This window comes from Dendrobates tinctorius, unplaced genomic scaffold (genome assembly GCF_039654945.1).
Source record: "Dendrobates tinctorius isolate UK_male_01 unplaced genomic scaffold, ASM3965494v1 ptg000434l, whole genome shotgun sequence".
Taxonomy (NCBI): Eukaryota; Metazoa; Chordata; class Amphibia; order Anura; family Dendrobatidae; genus Dendrobates; species Dendrobates tinctorius.
The window spans coordinates 1,742,382-1,763,492 of NW_027362097.1; the positions used below are offsets into that span (position 1 = coordinate 1,742,382).

Genomic DNA, 21,111 nt, shown 5'->3' on the forward strand with positions numbered 1-21,111 from the left:
CGAATACAAAGCTGGTAGATTTGGGGGAAAGATATAAGAGAGAAGTGATTTTTTTTTTGCTAAATTTTGGGGAAATGTTCTGGGTTGTTGGCAAGAAACGGGAAAAAAGGATTTTGCGCAAACAATTATATTTCGCTACTCTAGCAAGTTTCAATTTTAATACTATTGACAAAAGAGAAAAAGGGAAAAGAAGAAAAAAAAAATTGGATTTTTTTTTTTCAGCTCAGCGGTGGTAATGTTGCAGAAAACACTAATGAGGGAACCCCCATGGCTCTGCCTGCTTTGTGACTTTTCTTTATCATAATTATTTTTAAAACGCAAAACGCCATGAGGTCGCCCGGTAGTGTTCCTACAACTTCCTGACAACTTTGTTTGTTTTATTTTTTTAAACCTCCACTGCAGATGGCAATTTGTTCTTGTAACACATATATATGTTGGCCCATTTTTCTTCTTGTTTGTATAGTTTCTTTTCTGTTTTTCAGGGACCTTGCTGTGTGTGAGCTAGGGGGTGGCATGACATGCTTGGCTGGTCTCATGGTAGGTTTTTTTTTTTTCTCTCTCAATTCCAATTCCATTCACAAGAGAGGAACAAAAGGGGGAAACCGTTCCACCGCCACCAACCGCTGGGTCAGAGAACTGTCAACAGCCTCAGCTGCGGTCAAGCTTTGCAGTCTTGAGAGATCTTCCCGGCTGCCTTGCTTTCGTCTCGTATTGATTTTATGGTCGCCTCGGAGAGCAGAAACGTTTTTCCTTGAGAGTAGTCGATATCTCTTGTTGTGACATTCCAATCCACAATATGTTACGTCTTGCCATAGTTGAAGCTTTCTTCTCCCCCACCCCACCTTAGATTATAGTCCCATTTGCTAAAATACAGGAATAGCCTTGCGAATCACAGTTGGAGCGCCATGATATAGCTGCTAATGTTTTGCCTGCATTATTACACCAACAAACATGATCCAGAGCTCTCGGGTAATTAGATTCTTTTGAATTAGATTGGCCATTCAGGAGAGTCGGTGACCATTCTTCGGTTCGCGAGTCATGTATTCAGGAGATATTATGTAGCAGCCCGGTGCATTAGACAAGTTTCTATGTCTCGGCAAATAAAGGCATATTGTTACACTGATTGGCATTTGACAAACCTGTCGCATTTATACAATGTGTTGAGGTTACAGCCCAATGTGCGAGGATGTCAAGCTCACAAAAAAAAAATTACCCTCACAAAGCCATCAGCTTGCAATGCAAAGTTATATGAAGGGCACCAGGCAGCCAGACAGAAAGAGGCTGAAAGGCAGAATGACAGGCCTGGTATGATGGTTCTACTAGATAAACAGAACCCGCAAATGAAAGCCTCTCGGAATACCATCATCCGTTGTCACAATGCAATTACTGAACAGAATGATAGCAAGATAGAGACTCCCGCAAATGGAAAGATAAAAGTATTGACTGATTTGATTGAATGATTAAAATAATGCAGACATAAAATGAAAAAGATTGAAGATTGTTACGGAGAAATAGTGGAAGAAGCATGATACTGTATGCTTGTCACTCCCGGGTCTACTTCCGTGCTGCTTGCGTTTCCTCACTCGTATCCTCTATTCCTCTTTCCTTATAGGTTGCCGTTTCTGCTGAAGCCAAAGAAGTTCTCCTAACAGACGGTAATGAAAAGGCCGTTACAAGTATCCTTATTAAGACGTGGGAATTATGGCGATCATCTCTCCATCTTATCGTGTAAAGGCAATAATACATTCTAAAGAAAAAACAAATATTGAAGCCTTTTTTTGTATTTTGCATTTTTTTTTTGATTGCCCATACTCGCATACAGCACCATATGTTGCCAACACTCTACCATTGAAAAAAGGTTAAGGAAAACAGCGTTGTATGCATTTTTACTCTATACCACTGCACAGAAGAGTGTTGTCTACTATGCTATTCTGTGCAACGGATGAAAAAAATATATATTTGTCAACGCATGCCAACCTGGTCTTATGCTGAAAGGATACATATGCCAACTGCATGAGGCCCTGTACATATGTTTTGCATATTCACTAGGACCATACATCAAAAAGTAGTTCCTAAATATGATATCATGGGAGCCTAATTTTATTATTGTTCAAAAAAATGTATAACTTTAAAGGGGTTTCCCACCTTAAGAAAAATGGACCCCACATGCAGAGGTGTATCTAGGCTTTCTGGCACCCAGGGCAAGAATTTGTACAAGTACATATGCGACTTGCACACTTAGCCATATACCCTCGAGCTGCTCTCCCTAATGCTCTCAATGTTCAGTAAAAAACTGAAAGCAGGAAGAGAAGCTCGTTGTCACAGGACCATAACTATGAAAATCGCATATGAGTGAAGTGTCTATGTGATGACTACTGGAACCTGCAGAGCTGAATCCTGACATTGCAGCTTCTGAATTCTCACAACTAATGCACTGCACACATTTAGGATTCTCCCTTGCCGATGTACAGTCATGTCAGCAGAAGTATCTGATTTGTATACTTCTGGCCACATTCCGACTAGATGTGCCCGGCCTCGCTCCGTTCATTTTCATTGAGTGAGGCCACACATGTCTAGTCAGCATGTTACCGCATGTATGTAAACTACCGGCACGAGAGAATCCTGACAGCGTTCAGTGATCACTGTGAGAATTCAGAAATCTGCAGTCACATAGACTGACTGCAGACTCAGCACAAACCAGGACAACCCCTTTAATGTTCCTAACAAATAAAAACATGAGAATTAGTCAGTATCACAAATAATATTTACATCCAGGTACCTCATAGATGACATCGTCTCTGGAGTCGTTCTCCTTTCCTTCTTCTTGTCCAGACTCCATGATGAGTTTTCTCATCCACAGCTGTCTCTGCAGACTTCCATCTTCTCCGGTCTTCTGCAGCAACACACAATCCACTTAAAGATAGAAGTGTCATTATAATGCTCCTGAATAAAAATATCTGCAATATACTGTCGCCTCACACTATTTCCCTCCCTCCTCATACTGTCTCCTCTAATATCCCACCTGTTCACCATACTGTCTCCTCATATATTTATCCCCTCACTCTCTATACTGTCTGCTCACACATACCCCTGACTCCCCCATACTGTGTCTGCACACATCCCATCACGTTCACTCCCCATACTGTGTCCACATACATTTACCCGTTCGCTCCCAATACTGTCTCCACCCATCCCCCATACTGTTTCCTCATACATGCCCTCATACATACATACTCTTCATTTTGTGTCCTCAAATCTCCCCACACACATTAAATCCCCCCATCTCCACTCCAAATCCCCCCATCCCCAATCCCCCACACACATTAAGTACCCCCATCCCCACTCCAAATCCCACCACACATTAAATCCCCATCCACACTCCAAATCCCTCACACATATTAAATAACCCCCAGTCCCCACTCCAAATCCCCCCACATATTAAGTATCCCCCATCCCCACTCAATAACCCCCCAAATCCCCCCACACATTATGTATCCCCACTCCAAATCCCCCCCCACACATTATGTACCCCCACTCCAAATCCCCCCACTCATTAACCCCCATCCCCACTCATTAACCCCCATCCCCACTCCAAATCCTCCCACAAATTATGTACTCCCCACTCCAAATCCCCCACACACATTATGTACCCCTCACTCCAAATTCCCCCACACATTAACCCCCATCCCCACTCATTCACCCCCATCCCACTCCAAATCCTCCCCACACATTAAGTATCCCCCATCCCCACTCAATAACCGCCGTCCCTACTCCCAAATCCCCCAACACATTATGTACCCTCCACTCCAAATCCCCCCACACATTATGTACCTCCCACTCCAAATCTCCCCAAACAATAACCCCCATCCCCACTCATTAACCCAAATCCCCACTCATTAACCCCCATCCCCACTCCAAATCGCCCCGACACATTAACCCCCATCACCACTCATTAACCCCCATCCCCACATTAACCCCCTTCTCCACTCATTAACCCCCATTTCCACTCATTAACCCCCATCCCCACTCATTAACCCCCTTCCCCACTCATTAACCCCCATCCCCACTCATTAACCCCCCACTCATTAACCCCCTTCCCCACATTAACCCCCTTCCCCACACATTAACACCCTCCCATCTTCGGTGGTTCTTCAGCTCCACAGTGGAGCACACTTACCACCAGCGTTCGCTCTGGTCGCCAGGGGAGTGACGTCTGCAGTGTGATCACATGACCTGATCACGCTGCTGACGTCGCTCTGACCCGGCGGTCAGAGTTTCAATTGTACTGGCATCTGTATAGACGCCAGTACAATTGTTCCCTGAGAGCCGGCACGCGCACCTTCTCTGCGCCGGCTGTCAGCTTGACAGCTGACACAGAGAACCGCTGACTCTCATGCCAGGGGGGCGACAGAACGCAGCCGCCAGGGGGAGACAGTGCAGACCGCTGCATTAGGCGGCCCGACTGCGCCCCCCTATCGGCTGCCCCCTGGATACGCCTCTGCCCACATGTTTTTATATAAAAGAGTAGGTACTCGTGCTCTCTGGGTTCAGTGCTTTTCTTTACTACTGCTCTGGTCAAATCACAGAGATCGGAGCGGCACCGGACCCGGGGAGGGTGAATAGCTGCTATGATTATGTATAAAAGCGTCCTTTTCTTAAAGTAGAAAAACCCTTTTAAAGGTAATTTGTTAGCAGGTTTTTGTTGTTTCACCTGAGAGTAGCATACTATAGGACAGGAGACCCTGATTCCAGGGTTGTGTCACTTATTAGGCTGTGTGCTGTAGTTTCAATGCTATCAGCATTTTATTAGCAGATTTACACTACAGGACTACAGCTCATATGCAACCATGTCAGGCCAATATGTGTATCCTCGCCTCCCACCACTGATTAGAAGCTTGCTCACATTGCCCAGAATACACAGGAAGCTGCCAGTCAGAGGTGTTGGAGGGGTTATACAGTGTTTAAAGGGTTATTCCCATCTCCAAGATCCTATCCCAATCTGTAGTAGGTATAATAATATTAGCAAATACCTCCAATTAGAATTGTAGTAGAGTTCTTCTGATATGCTGTCGCTTACCCCAATGTGCAGGGCATTGCAGTAGCTTAAGTATCCATGGTTAGGACCACTAGCAGCTAACCAACTAACTGTCACTATATGAGTGGTCGTATCCATGTATTTTGCTGCAAGATTATTATAGCTAATATTCAATACCTTAATATGTGTAGACATAATAAACTAAATAACTGATTACAAATTATGTAGAAATCTAGGGGTGTCCACAGGGTTGCCGTTTTAGAAAAGAACAAAAATCGTGAGAAACTCTTAAACAAAGGATTATGTACTAATTCTGAACAGTTGTATATAGGCAAATACATCACTTGTGAAAAATACAAAAATGGGGTTTCCAGGAGTAGCTCCTCCGCAGAAGCAGGGTTGATCATTTTAACAGAAAAGTCAGTCCCCTTCTCTGTCACGGCCGATGCTTAGCTGTTGAATGAGTAGTCATCTAGTCTTCTTCACACATGATGCTGAAGATGTGCCAACAATGGAAGGTGCGGCGCATGGGACTGGAGTTGATAGCTCAAATTCATAGTTTGGGCACCTGTAGTAGTAGAAGCAAATCAGTTAGTTGTATCACTTACTATTTTACTCATTCTTAAAATGTTACTCCAACATTGGAAGTTATTACCTACTCGCATTGGTCTCCCACTATTCCCAAGAAAAGAGCTCTGAAATGCTTTCTCGGAATGGACTGGTGGCCAAGCATGTGGGTCACTGATCCATTCATTCTTCATGATGCTTCCAGAGATTTGAAGGAAGCTGTGTTGGGGCATTTCAGATCCCATTTCTCAGGACTGGTAGTGATCCTAGCAGTCGTAACCCCCACAATTATTTTTAGCTGGATGACACTTTTTAAAGAGTATGCAAATTGCCTCTTCAGAGAGGAAGAGGACTTGAACTCTATGAGTATAACGCCACCTGTTGGAAGCAGCGATCCTACAAGTCACAATCAACCCTTTAACGAGCCTTGCAATATGACGTAGAATAAAACCCAATTCAGAATCTCAATTTGCCGGCATGGTATTTTGGCCTATTGGCCCTCGTCAGTGCAAAGTATGAGAACTGATTTGGCTAGGTGTTAGGTTCTGGACTTAAGTCTAAGAGGTAATATTTCTCCTTGTGGAGAGTGACATACAGTTGTGGCCAAAAGTATTGACACCCCTGCAATTCTGTCAGATAATACTCAGTTTCTTCCTGAAAATGATTGCAAACACAAATTCTTTGGTATTATTATCTTCATTTAATTTGTCTTAAATGAAAAAACACAAAAAGAATTGTCCTAAAGCCAAATTGGATATAATTCCACACCAAACATAAAAAAGAGGGTGGACAAAAATATTGGCACTGTTCGAAAAATCATGTGATGCTTCTCTAAATTGTGTAATTAACAGCACCTGTAACTTACCTGTGGCACCTAACAGGTGTTGGCAATAACTAAATCACACTTGCAGCCAGTTGACATGGATTAAAGTTGACTCAACCTCTGTCCTGTGTCCTTGTGTGTACCACATTGAGCATGGAGAAAAGAAAGAAGACCAAAGAACTGTCTGAGGACTTGAGAAACCAAATTGTGAGGAAGAATGAGCAATCTCAAGGCTACAAGTCCATCTCCAAAGACCTGAATTTTCCTGTGTCTACCGTGCACAGTGTCATCAAGAAGTTTAAAGCCCATGGCACTGTGGCTAACCTCCCTAGATGTGGACGGAAAAGAAAAATTGACAAGAGATTTCAACGCAAGATTGTGCGGATGTTGAATAAAGAACCTCGACTAACATCCAAACAAGTTCAAGCTGCCCTGCAGTCCGAGGGTACAACAGTGTCAACCCGTACTATCCGTCGGCATCTGAATGAAAAGGGACTGTATAGTAGGAGACCCAGGAAGACCCCACTTCTTTCCCAGAGACATAAAAAAGCCAGGCTGGAGTTTGCCAAAACTTACCTGAAAAAGCCTAAAACATTTTGGAAGAATGTTCTCTGGTCAGATGAGACAAAAGTAGAGCTTTTTGGGCAAAGGCATCAACATAGATTTTACAGGAGGAAAAAAGAGGCATTCAAAGAAAAGAACACGGTCCCTACAGTCAAACATGGCGGAGGTTCCCTGATGTTTTGGGGTTGCTTTCCTGCCTCTGGCACTGGACTGCTTGACCGTGTGCATGGCATTATGAAGTCTGAAGACTACTAACAAATTTTGCAGCATAATGTAGGGCCCAGTGTGAGAAAGCTGGGTCTCCCTCAGAGGTCATGGGTCTTCCAGCAGGACAATGACCCAAAATACACTTCAAAAAGCACTAGAAAATGGTTTGAGAGACAGCACTGGAGACTTCTAAGGTGGCCAGCAATGATTCCAGACCTGAATCCCATAGAACACCTGTGGAGAGATCTAAAAATGGCAGTTTGGAGAAGGCACCATTCAAATATCAGGGACCTGGAGCAGTTTGCCAAAGAAGAATGGTCTAAAATTCCAGCAGAGCATTGTAAGAAACTCATTGATGGTTACCGGAAGCTGTTGGCCGCAGTTATTTTGGCTAAAAGTTGTGCAACCAAGTATTAGGCTGAGGGTGCGAATACTTTTGTCTTGCCCATTTTTGGAGTTTTGTGTGAAATGATCAATGTTTTGCTTTTTGCTTCATTCTCTTTTGTGTTTTTTCATTTAAGACAAATTAAATGAAGATAATAATACCAAAGAATTTGTGTTTGCAATCATTTTCAGGAAGAAACTGAGTTTTATCTGACAGAATTGCAGGGGTGTCAATACTTTTGGCCACAACTGTACTTTACCAGCTTTGGCATGTCAAGGTAAGGAGGCTTATTCGCCGTGTAATGCTCCTATGGGAAATTTAATATGCAAATTGCCTCTTCAGAGAGAAAGAGGACTTGAAATCTATTGTGCCATCTGTTGGAAGCAGCGATCCTACAAGTCACAATCAATCGATTCCCCGTTGTCGAAGTGCGGGAAGCCGGCTGTCAATCACCATGTCTTCAGTAGTCACGCCCCGTCAAAAGAGCAACCCGGAAAAGGATGAGCTGCTATGTTGACAGGAAGCAGCTGAATCCCTGGCAAGAGTGGTCATTGACCGCTCTGAGCCTGTGCCAGATAGAACAGACAGGTACTTAGCAACTACCTCTCTATTCGTATTTTGGCTCATAGTGAGAAAAATAATAAAGTTCCTGAACAACCCCTTTAACAAATTGGGCAATTTTTTCAAAGCCCCTCATGTATATATGAAAGGTATTGGCATCCTAATACAAATGTTTGTTATTATTTTAACCACTCGTGATCAGTGGCTAGAAAAATTATATCACCTTTTTTTTTCCACATACAGTATATATTTTTATTGATTTTTTTTTTCCATCTAAGTGAGGCCTATATCTGGAAGGAAAATGTGAATAACAATAAGAATATTAATAGATCGGAAAAAGCCGATTAACCTGTAAGTGTGTGTATATCTACATTTATACATATAGCCAGCCACTCTCTGTACTGTTAATTTATGCTATTAGGAATGGCATAACCAAGTGATTTTTATGTGACACCGCTTTGCTGTGTACACAGACGGCAGGGAAATTGAACTGTACAGTGGGAAGAGTAATTTGCAGCTGCACTGAATGGTACGACTGGCACGAAGAATGATTTCTACAGTGAAGCTGTTGGAGATTAAGAGAGGAAATGGAAGATGTCTATTTGCATTTGTTCTCTTGATTCATTTAACGTGAATTGCCAAGGAAGATGAAATTGCTATTCCACTGCAATTATGGCTTCTAAATGATCATATCTCCAAAATATAATACTGCTTAAATCCTGAGGAAGGATGTATTATGTACGGTATATAAACGTTATACAGACATTCCTATTTAATAAAAACAAACCCCAAAAGTTGCTTATCACCCAATGGGGTGAGGTTGTGGAAGCCTCAGTTCACTGCATACATTTGGCATACAACAGTCTTCTACTGTAATGTATCTTTTATGCACATTTTTGTTCAAAGTATGTCCCATTGGCCTTTGGTTGGCTGGTTTATTTCTTTTTTTGTGAAATATTTAGTAGGAAGTAATGTCGTGACCTGACTTGTTTCACCAGTTTCATACACGGTCCATGGAAACGCTGACATGTGCACAGACCCATTCACTTAAATGGGTCTACGTGTGTAAGCGTCTCCGGTAAGTGTGAAAACTGTCACCACACGTACTGGGCACACTGACGTCTGAAAGAGGCCTTACAGTGTAAATCTATGAAGTCTCGTTCTGACGCTCCATAGACTTACATTGTAAAAGCCACTTTCGGGTCACACGGAGCGCAATGTGAACCTGAAAGTCGGAAGAGCCATTACATGACACACTGGTTACTAGACAAGACCATGATCGGTGAGTATATTAACACACTGACACTACACAACAATAACGTGCGAAAAAATAAATGAATAGGAGTGCTTCTAATAATAATATGGTAATCATATATACAAAGAGTAATTCAGCAAAGTATTAGTTTGAGTGTTCATATTTCTGCAACTATCCTATTTTATTTGTTTATTTTTCCTTTTCCACCCGAAAAGCTTTTAGGTTATTTTTCAGTTGAATTGTTCAAATTATGGGTGATATTAAAGGTGTAAATTAGTTTTGAAATGATTCTTCTTGGTATAATTTTTTTTTTACATGACAAAAACCTAGCATTTTAAACAGGGCTGGTAGACTTTTTATAATCAATGTGTGCAATGGTTAGTACCTTCCAAAAATGGTCCAAGGATGGCCAAAGTCCACGTGGATGGCCGAGTGTGTGCGTCACCTGAGGAGGAAATGTCACCTAGATGCATGATGGGAGGAAGGAAAGCCTATACGATGGGGCAGCGTTCTGCTGGGAGTCTTGAGTCCTCATTCTTGTGCTACCTAACATTATTCAACTCAGTATTTCATGGAATGGCATTCTGTGCTGCAAAAACCGTTCACAAATGATTTGAGGAACATGTCAAGGGCTTAAGGTGAAGGCTTGTCTTCAAATTACCAAGATCTCATTAGAATCGAGAATTTTGGGAAAAACAAGTCCGGTCCATAGAGGTTCCAATTTCACAACTTATAGGAAATAAAAAGATCTTGGTGCCAGATACCATGGGAGGCTTTTTGAGGTCCATGCCTGATGGGTCTGAGCTGCTTTGGTGGCACAAGGGGACCTACCTAAGATGAGGCATGTGGTTTTAATGTTCTAGTGGATAGATGTATAATATACACGCGCTATATTTTCAGCTAGTGTAGGTGAATTTTAGGTTCTTTGGAGTAAAATATCATGTTGTGCTTTATACAGTATTTGTCTTTGCATTACGGATTGTTTGAGTACAAAGAAAGCATTTTGTCAGCGTTGCTGAGTGGCTTTCTACATCCTGGCCTAGATTTAACAAAAAAAAACAAAAAAACACTATTGCATCAGTCTCGCTATATAAGCTAAAAATCACAGGTGGCATTTTGCTGAAAAGACTAACTCCACGCAGTCACATTGATTTCATTTTTGAAAATGATATTTGGTAATAAAAAACCTGTTCTTTCCCTATTTATACCTTGCTACTATTTTTATTCGCACATTGGCTAATATTGAATGAATAGTCTGTAGCACTTATATAATCCTTCGATTTTAAGACCAACTGGGCGCAAGGTAGAAATCTTGAGTGAATTGGTAGCTGAGGAGAGATGAAAAGTCACAAAATGTTCTCCTTAACAAAGTCTGTACAGATGTGTCACACATCATCAAGAGACGCGCGAGGACGGAGGGATTTAAAAGCCGCTTGATATCCGCCAGGTCAGTTATGTCTGCTCTTTATAAGGAGTCATTTATCGAGTTTTGTCTTCATGAAATCATGCTGAACTATTTTGAGGGAACAATAAAAAAATGCCTACCGCTAGATAACATGAAGGCTTTCATATATACTATTAATCATAGCAATGTCAGGCAGGGGCTGACATATTTATCGCGTTGACTGTGGACATTGTGAATGGCATATCCAGAAGCAGCCTATCGGTGCCTAGAATTCAACCATTGGGTGTAAAATAAAACTTGGTCTTTGAAGTAATTTAATAATATTTAATTGGTTGACAAACAGTATTAACCACTATTAGGGCGCAGTCAGACGGGCGTATAACTTCGATGAGCAACGCAACGTAACGCTCGGACTGGCTGGCGGCTCTCCTGAACCAAGTGTGACAACATGTATTTCTATACAGTGGACGGCCAGTCAGAGCATTCTATTGCAATCCCTGTGTGCCTGAATTTTCCCTTCCTGTAGCTATAAGTGTTGTCCCAGCTCCTAAATAGAGAATATCTGCATTGCTTTGCAATAATTCAGTTTTTGTCAATTTTAAAGGGTAAATGCCTGAGTTGTACGTCCAGAAAAAAATGACTATTTTTTTATCCGTATTGTAATCCGTTTATCATCCATGTGTCCATCTTTTACGTTTGTGTACAAATCTGTATCTCCATACTGCTGGATCCATTTTTTATGCGCACATTGACTTATAACGGACAAGTCTGAGCCAGAATACGGATCAAAGTGACGCACACTTCAATTTTTTTTTACAAGCAGATCATCGGTCTGTATGTAATGATGTGTATGTGAACAACCACATGAAACTGACATGCATTGGTCAGTGTGCTGTCCGTATGCTATCAGTTTTGCATATGGATCGCAGATGGACATTTAATACCCTCATCTGAACGAGTGTCGAATTTGATGGATTCAGCCAACACAATTATGTGTATGATGGCGCTGGACAATTGATCGTTGGGGAAAATGTTGATTGGACATGTCCAATATTCCTTTGCTCTTCCAAGAGATAAGCTGCCAGTAGAGATGTCTCTCCGTGGCTTTCTCGTAACACAGGAGTGATCGGCGCCAAATGAGTACTCCTGCGTATGGGAGAGATGGCTGTCAGCTGAATGATCGGCCGAAGCATTGATCAGCCGACAACCATCCAATGTGTATGGCAGGCTTAATTCCGAACAAGATGTCACCTATCCTTTCGATGGGTTAAAAGTTGCTGATTGCTAAGGTTCTCACCCCTAGACCAGCTCTGAACCTGAGAAAGGAGACCACTGCTTTAGTCTAACAGGCCATTTCAGTGCCCCATTTTCAAGGTTGATGGAGGCCAGCAAATAATCATCTGTCCGTGAATAGCTAATAACTTGCCCCTATGTGGGCACTGTGTTGATTGGTGTATGTGATTGATTCTATAGACAAAACACCTGACACCTAATGCAAAGTGTCTTCCAAGGCTTCTCAATTTTCACATGTAATTTATACAACTCATGGGGCACAAGATCCTTTTGAACCCCTCCAGAGTGTGACAGCAATCTCTGCAGTGTGTTGAAAACCTGATCAATTACATATGTCGGAATCCAAGGAAGATCAAAAATATTTGGATAGTAGGAAAATTTCAAGGCTTTTAAAGGCTATGTTCAGATGGAGTATTTTGAGAACATTTTTCAGTGCATCTGCTCCAAAATCTTCCTCAAAAATTTCAAAAACGTTTGGAATACTCGTCTTCTAAATTAGTGCGTAATCCACTTTAAGGTATGTTCAATTTTTTCAAGCAGAAAATGCTAGCGTTTTTTCCAGCAGAAATGCTTTGAAAATCTACAAAACAACCCCACATGTTAATCTTCTGAACGTTTTTTAGCCTGCCCATTGATTGCTTTTATGAAGTATTGAAGGTCTTCCTAGTGAGAAAGCGCATGAAGAAAGAGTATTTTACTTATTTTTGAGCAACTTGGTGTCTTTTGAAAGAAAGAATGTTTAAAGGAAGCAGAGCACATAAACAACAAGTAGTTTTTACATAGAAATTAATAGGTCCATTCGTGTTTGCACTTACTGTGGTGTTTTCTGCACAAAAAAGCAACGGAACAAGACGCAATGTGAACATACCCTTACTGTTCATATGGAGAGGGTTTATATTTTTCGTTTGTTTTTTTCCTAAAAGAGGTTTTCAAAAATGACTGCTGGAAGAAAAATATGATCATGATTCTTCTTTGACGCAGGTCCTAATGGAATTTTCTCCAAACTAGGCTAAAAAACGCTTGTACAACCTTTTTAAAGGGGTTTCCCATAGAAAACAATCTCATATCCGATGGAATTGTAGGATCACTTGAGGTCCCACCAGCACCTATCAGTAGAACTGGGGTCCTAAGCCCACATACTAGAATAGTTTGAATGTAGGGGTGATGCTTCATGTGCCCTACTGCTGTATTCAAAGTCTTTGTGAGAGACAAAATTATTATTGTATATTATTATGCTTGGCTTTTATAGTGCTGTCATATTCCCGCAACGCTTTACAGACATTATCATTAGGGATGAGCGAGTATACTCGTTAGGATTCGGTACTCGGTGAGTAATGCGGTACTCGAATCCTGGCGAGTAAATTTCACTACTCGCAATATTCGGCACAGCCTGCACAGTCCCCGCACAGCCCAGCACAGTCCCCGCACAGTTCCCGCACAGCCCGACAGTCCCTCACAGCCCAGCACAGCCCGGGACAGTCCCTGCACAGTCCTAGCACAGTCCCCGCACAGCCCGACACAGTCCTGCACAGTCCGGCACAGTCCCATCACAGTCTCCGCACAGCCCAGCATAGTACCGCACAGCCTGGCACAGTCCCGCACAGCCCGGCACAGTCCCAGCACAGTCCCCGCACAGCCCGGCACAGTCCCAGCACAGTACCCGCACAGCCCGGCACAGTCCCAGCACAGTACCCGCACAGCCCGGCACAGTCTCAGCACATTCCCCGCAAAGCCCGACACAGTCCCAGAACAGTCCCCGCACAGCCCAGCACAGTCCCGCACAGCCCGGAACAGTACCTGCACAGCCCAGCACAGTCCCCGCACAGTTTCCGCACAGCCTGACACAGTCCCTCACAGCCCAGCACAGTCCCCGCACAGTCCTGCACAGTCCCAGCACAGTCCCCGCACAGCCCGACACAGTCCCGCACAGCCCGGCACAGTCCCTGCACAGCCCGGCACAGTCCCATCACAGTCCCCGCACAGCCCAGCATAGTACCGCACAGCCTGGCACAGTCCCGCACAGCCGGGCACAGTCCCAGCACAGTCCCCGCACAGCCTGGCACTGTCCCAGCACAGCCCGGCACAGTCCCAGCACAGTCCCCGCACAGCCCAGCACAGTCCCCGCACAGCCCGGCACAGTCCCAGCACAGTCCCCGCACAGCCCAGCACAGTCCCGCACAGCCCAGCACAGTCCCGCACAGCCCAGCCCACACAGTCTACACACACAGCCCATTACTCACATTTCCCATAGACTTACCTTGGATTCACTACTCGTTACGAGTACCCGAGTATTAGGAGCTACTCGTAACGAGTACAGCGAGTCCGAGTATTTCACTACTCGCTCATCCCTAATTATCATCACTGTCCCCATTGGGGCTCAGAATCTAATCTAAATTCCCTATCAGTATGTCTTTGGAGTGTGCCCATAAAATTAGCTGAGCACTGTCCTCTGCTATATCTATGATACACATTGAATAATGCCGCATGGGGTATGCATGACCACTGCTCTACTCAAGCTCTTCCAGAATGGGTATTCGGGACCCCTATTTTTAGCATTCTATGTCCCAGCGATTAAAATGTTATCACCTATTCTCAGGAGAAGAGATAAATGTATGGTGGGATAGCTCCTTTAATATCGCGATATTGTGTACAGTTGCACCCCAATAAAGGTTATTACTACCTCACCAAATGATAAAAAAAATTTTAATTTTTGTTAGTAAAAATCTTTATGAAAAAGAGAGAAAGTCGTACCATTTGATAGACAAGCGGGTAAAAAGTCCTATAAATGGTTTTTGTGTACTTTGTGCTGATTTGTATCCCTCTGCTTAGTAGTCTTTATAATTTCTAGTGATTATACAGGCACGCTTTTATTATAAGTTTGCATAGAAAAATACTGTTGACAACCGAAGAAGTGTACAAATTTCCCTGCTAGGATCTATTTGCATATAAATAAGATGTGTTTACAGTGAGTGAACTCAAATTCAGATAGGTAATAGCCGGTCCATCAATTGTCAGACATCAGCAGGATTCCAAACAGTTATTGACAGCCCTGCGCAGAACTAATGTGAATAAGCCCCTTATCACGGGGAATAAGCCTAGGAGATATTTACATCAAGTATCATCCCCATGTTTTACAGTTACAAACGCCTCGCGCAATGATGGGAGATGGGGCAGAAATAAAACAGCTATACTCATAAATAATAATGAAGCGGAAATCATATTTATCATATAGCATAAGCAATTATACCAGCGTAGGACTTGGAGCCTTTATGCAAGGCAACTGGCCCTCCAAATGATAGGCCACAACTGCTTCTGATGGGAATGGCACTGAGCAGAAAATTGGTAGCACCATAGGCAACAGTGAAGGCCGCTACGTGCTTAACTCCATACCTAGTGATTAAGATTTAAAGAAATATGAATGAAATTCATGGCAGCTCTGCAGGTTTTTTTTTTTTCAGCAAAAAAGTTCCTACAGCTAAAGGGATGAGGGAATCATCTGTTAATGAGGATAGCTTAAAGGGAATATTCAGAATTAAAAAAAGAAAGGTCTGATTTCTTCTAGAAACAATCATGGAAAATTAACTAAAAAATCCTGGCCAATAGGTCACTTCAGTTTGTCTAACCTCCTGTCCACTGCCTGTTGTTAAGTTTAATCTGTCTCTAGCAGCAGAGACACCACAGGTTACAGGACTTTGGGAACGTCTTTGTTTCTCTGTAGGAAGAGAGATCTTTGTTTCTTTACAGGAAGTGGGGTCAGGAGTTTGTTTTTTTGAGGAAGTGGGAGCGATTATTTGTCTTTCTGTAGGATGGTCTTTGCAGGAAACAGGGACAGGTCTTTGTTTCTCTGAAGTAAATGGGGGCAAGTCTTTGTTTCTCTAGAGGAAATGGGGGCAGGTCTTTGTTTATCTGCAGGAAATGGGGGCAAGTTTTTGTTTCTCTGCAGGAAATGGGGGCAGGTCTTTGTTTATCTGCAGGAAATGGGGGCAGGTCTTTGTTTATCTGCAGGAAATGGGGGCAGGTCTTTGTTTATCTGCAGGAAATGGGGGCAAGTCTTTGTTTCTCTAGAGGAAATGGGGGCAGGTCTTTGTTTCTCTGCAGGAAATGGGGGCAGGTCTTTGTTTCTCTAGAGGAAATGGGGGCAGGTCTTTGTTTCTCTAGAGGAAATGGGGGCAAGTTTTTCTTTCTCTGCAGGAAATGGGGGCAAGTCTTTGTTTCTCTAGAGGAAATGGGGGCAAGTTTTTCTTTCTCTGCAGGAAATGGGGGCAGGTCTTTGTTTCTCTAGAGGAAATTGGGGCAGGTCTTTGTTTCTCTAGAGGAAATGGGGGCAGGTCTTTGTTTCTCTAGAGGAAATGGGGGCAGGTCTTTGTTTCTCTAGAGGAAATGGGGGCAGGTCTTTGTTTCTCTACGGGAAATGGGGGCAGGTCTTTGTTTCTCTAGAGGAAATGGGGGCAAGTTTTTGTTTCTCTGCTGGAAATGGGGGCAAGTCTTTGTTTCTCTGCAGGAAATGGGGGCAGGTCTTTGTTTCTCTAGAAGAAATGGGGGCAGGTCTTTGTTTCTCTAGAGGAAATGGGGGCAAGTTTTTGTTTCTCTGCAGGAAATGGGGGCAGGTCTTTGTTTCTCTGCAGGAAATGAGAGCAAGTCTTTGTTTCTCTGCAGGAAATGGGGGCAGGTCTTTGTTTCTCTAGAAGAAATGGGGAAAGGTCTTTTTTTCTCTGCAGGAAATGGGGGCAAGTCTTTGTTTCTTGGTTCCTATACTCATGTCTGTCAAACTACATACAGAATGGAAGGGATTTCAGTTCAGCTCAGGCAAGTCATAGGACAATCGTATGTGCAGTGCATGCTGAGGAGTGGGGGAAATGAAGTTACAGATCTTGTACTGCTGGCAGAATGGTGATGAAGAGGAAGTATCCACTGAAGAAGAGTGGAAGGCATGTTACACTGCCTTGGTGTTTTTTATTTATCCAAAAGCACAATGATTTGTTTATTTTTTATGAAAATCTGAAAAGGACTGTCTCAGAAAACAGCTGCTTTGTAAATGGAAGCTTACCCAAAGAACAGATGGAGATAAGTGCAGATGAAATGTAGCATTTAACACTGGTCATTTAAAAAGAAGGCCAATCATGTAATCTATTGGGCGGGTCCGCCAGAGTGAACACAGCTCTCTGTAAATATCTTTGCTATTGCTGGAAGAGAAGGGTCCTGATCAAGGAATACTTCTCTAATCCATGTCCTAATTGGGCATATACAACGAGGTTGTCTTTATCAGACTTCCCCTTTTAAAGGAATTCAACACAGAGTGGGAATCTCTAGAGAGTAGATGATACTTATATATGGTTTTTGTATGTTTTTTTTTTTTGCTAGTCGCCACCCATACAACAAAGAAAAGTGGTTGTTAGGCAATCCAGTCTAACTTTTTCTAGATTTTTCAATGTATTAAAAACCGGCTTGCCAGACATGTAATTAAACCCACTTAGCATTTAAGATGGGTTAGGCTACTTTAACTGTGCAGCTCTCTTGGCACATAAATCAAACATACCTAAAAACCACTAATACAATCATAGTATCATAGAATGTTGGAAGGGACCTCCAGGATCATCGAGTCCAACCTCCTGCTCAATGCAGGATTCGGTAAACCATCTCAGACAGATGTATGTCCAGCCTCTGTTTGAAGACTTCCATTGAAGGAGAACTCACCACCTCTCGTGGCAGCCTCTTCCACTCAGTGATCACCCTCACTGTCAGAAGTTTTTCTGATATCTAATCTGTATTTTCTCCCTTTCAGTTTTATTCCATTGCTTCTCGTGTTTCCATGTGCAAATGAGAATCAGGATGATCCCTCTACATTGTGACATCCCTTCAGATATTTGTAGACCGCTATTAAGTCTCCTCTTAGCCTTCTTTTTTGCAAGCTAAACATTCCCAGATCCCTTAACCGTTCCTCGTAGGACATACTTTGCGGTCCGCTCACTATCCTGGTTGCTCTTCTCTGAGCTTGCTCCAGTTTTTCAATGTCTTTTTTAGAAAGTGGTGTCCAGAACTGGACACAGTATAGCAGATGAGGCCTGACCAAGGAGGAGTAGAGGGGGATAATTACGTCACGTGATCTAGACTCTATTTTTCTCTTAATACATCCTAGAACTATATTCACTCTGTGGGGGCCAAAAGAGGGCCAGGACAGCATGGAATCTTTTTTTCTTATGGTATCTTTTTGTTGTGTGAAATGATTAATCAGGCTGCATTAATTCATACAGAGGCATTCACTTAAAAAACATACTACAAGGTGTACATTTAGTTACATTGGTTGCCTATTGTTTAGTCTCACTTGGTGAGGTGGGCACACGGAGCCCGGGCGTTGGTGTGGCAAGCAGGAAGGCACACGGGAAGTGAGAACTTGACACATTCAAAAATCTTGGGAGCAGCAGGAGGAATTAATTGAAGATCAGCAGGGATTGAAGCAAGATAAGGCACAGTGTACAGAGAAGGTGGAGTGCATCCAACTAAAGTCTTGAATCTCAATCCTAAAACACAGGTGTGTGTCCAAATGGGCCTTGAATAGGATTCTGGAGATGATGTCACTGAGCCACACCAAGCAACCTGCATAACCCGACGTGGAGCACAACAGAGAGCAGCAGACCAAGGTGAAGGAAGCAGAGCCAAGGATTACTGGGACAGGGATGTAACACTTATGGCCAACAGATACAGTAGCATCCTGCATACATTTTGAAATCCTCTTGACCAACTAATTACACTGCAAAATGCAGTGTAAAAACTGTGCTTGCAAACATTGGTGAACATTTGCAAAATGTGATAATTTTGGATGTAATGGCCAACCATCTAATGTGTATAGGGATGTCGCAACTTTGCACTGGTTGCAGATGTCTGGAAGGAAAAGGATTGATATATTGGAATTTGACATGTACCATCCTGTGTTATTACTGAGGATAAACTGCTGGCAGGGGAGAATGGCATCAGATTACTGCCTGAACCCAATTCAAAATAAATGCTCATCCGGGTCTATTATGCATGTGTTTGGGATGTGGGGAAGAATAGCTGTCAACTTCTTGACCATTTGTCAGACAACATGTAAGATGTACAACTATCTAATGTCTTCAAGACAAAACTATTTGAACATATGGACATGAAAGCCAGAGTGGAGAGCTCCTGCTCTGTCGGATTGACCACCATAATGTCTTTTTTATTTGCAGTGAAAATAAATTCTATAGCTAAATAAAGGTTCCTCTACTGAAAACAGCTTATCTCCAAGGGTTCCTGGAATATTTCTGACCCTAAAAAATAGGCTCTAAAGTTGACCACTTATCTTGCATATAAAGAAGTAAATCAAACAAAGATTTTATGTAAAAAACGAAGAAGTGTCCTAGAACCTAAATAAAACAAGCATGAAAGTTGAATACTGGCCCAAAAAAAACTTAGAAACATCCCAGGAACTGTTTTATTTAAGCCTATTTAGCAGTATACATCATTTTCTCATTTCTCAAAATTGCTTAGGATGCAAGTTAGTAGCAAATTACAAAGAGAGCATCTGTTTAAAGTTTAAGCTGATCTGTTTTCCTCATCCATGGCTGGCCCAGCTACATAAATCGCACATTTACAATGTTCTATATTTAAACTAAGCACTTGAGAATGATGAATATTCTGCAACTTTTGCATTTGAATATATGTGTTATGATCATGTCACAAAAGGTTCAATTAATAAATGAAGGAATAATATATAATTAATACATCTCTTTACTTTTGTAAGAATTTTGCAAATTTATAATGTTTTCTGAGCAAGCGGACCAGTTTATATTTTAGTAGGTATCATAATTTGAAATTTCTGGGCACCACAAAAGAAAATCTGTAGCTGAACCCTATGACTATGAGGCACAATTTGTAGTATTCATCTTCTAACAGAGCAGAAAGACTTTTAGGCTTTGGGAACCCTTAGCCTTCAAAACTACGACGGGACCACAAATTCTTCATCCTCAACTGTTAGGAACATGAAGTAGAAACTAATTGATGTCTGAAACATCTGTATGTGTATTTTAAACATTTTAGCATTAAATCATGTGATAAGTGTCTGATCAATGGGGTTTTTACTGGTTTGGCTCCCACCGAGCATGAGAATTTAGGGTACCTTGTCTCCAGTTGGAAAAGAGCAATGATTAGACGTTGGTAAAATCTCATCTTTGACCATTTTTCTGGTTCATGGTTGAATATTGACTTTAACCCTCCTGCTGAGTTTTTAAAGCAAAATGGCAGCAAATGCATGGTAAAATCAGTGTAATATGAATCCTGTGCACTCCCCATCATTTCCCCGTTATGTGTTGTTTTCTCCTCTCATCACTTAACTTTTTTGTCAATGTCTCCTTGTTTTCTGCCTTCCTGCTGCTGGATTCCAGAAGTTTCTATGTTCAAACCCCCTAATTAACCCATACTATAAAGCAGGGGTCCCCAACCTGTTGTTCGCGAGCCCATGATGCGTGGTTTGTGGCTGTTGCCAGCTTGGTGCATCAGTATCAAGTCTAGCAAACATCTATGAAGAGCAGATCTCCAGATGGTGACTTTTATGAGTAGATCCGCACGAAAGAGCAAATTTTGATCGTCATATCACAGGTAACTTGAGACTTGTCTTTGATCATTTTGGAGCTGATCATTGGCTGAGCCTTTGCCATTCTGGCTATTCTTCCATCCATTCGAATGGTAGACTTTCATTTTCTTCCACGTCTCTCTGGTTTGGCTTTCCATTTTATAGCATTGAAGATCATTTTAGCTGAGCAGCCTATCATTGTCTGCACTTCTTTATAAGTTTTACCCTCTCCAATCAACTTTTTAATCAAAGTATGCCTTTCTTCTGAACAATGTCTCGAACGATCCATATATCTCAGGCTTTCAAGGAGAAATGCATGTAGAACATGTCCTGGTTTCACCCTAAATAAGGGCCTCCTGATTCACACCTATTTCTTCACCGAATGATTGACCTCACTAACTGAACTCCACACTGCTATTATTCTGAACA

General features: G+C 42.3%; 1 protein-coding gene across 7 annotated transcripts in view; it reads left to right on the forward strand.

The window, feature by feature from the left end:
- CAMKMT (calmodulin-lysine N-methyltransferase) overlaps window positions 1-21,111 on the forward strand; it is a 516,624-nt gene that overhangs the window by 396,241 nt on the left and 99,272 nt on the right. For all 7 annotated transcript variants that reach the window (XR_012227535.1, XM_073564195.1, XM_073564197.1 and 4 more), the window contains exons 5-7: window positions 483-537; window positions 1,613-1,676; window positions 10,778-10,844. Coding sequence is in view for 6 of the 7 variants with exons in the window: in XM_073564195.1 (XP_073420296.1) it covers window positions 483-537; window positions 1,613-1,676; window positions 10,778-10,844 (186 nt within the window). In the remaining variant the exon portion in view is untranslated. The remainder of the gene's footprint in view (window positions 1-482; window positions 538-1,612; window positions 1,677-10,777; window positions 10,845-21,111) is intronic.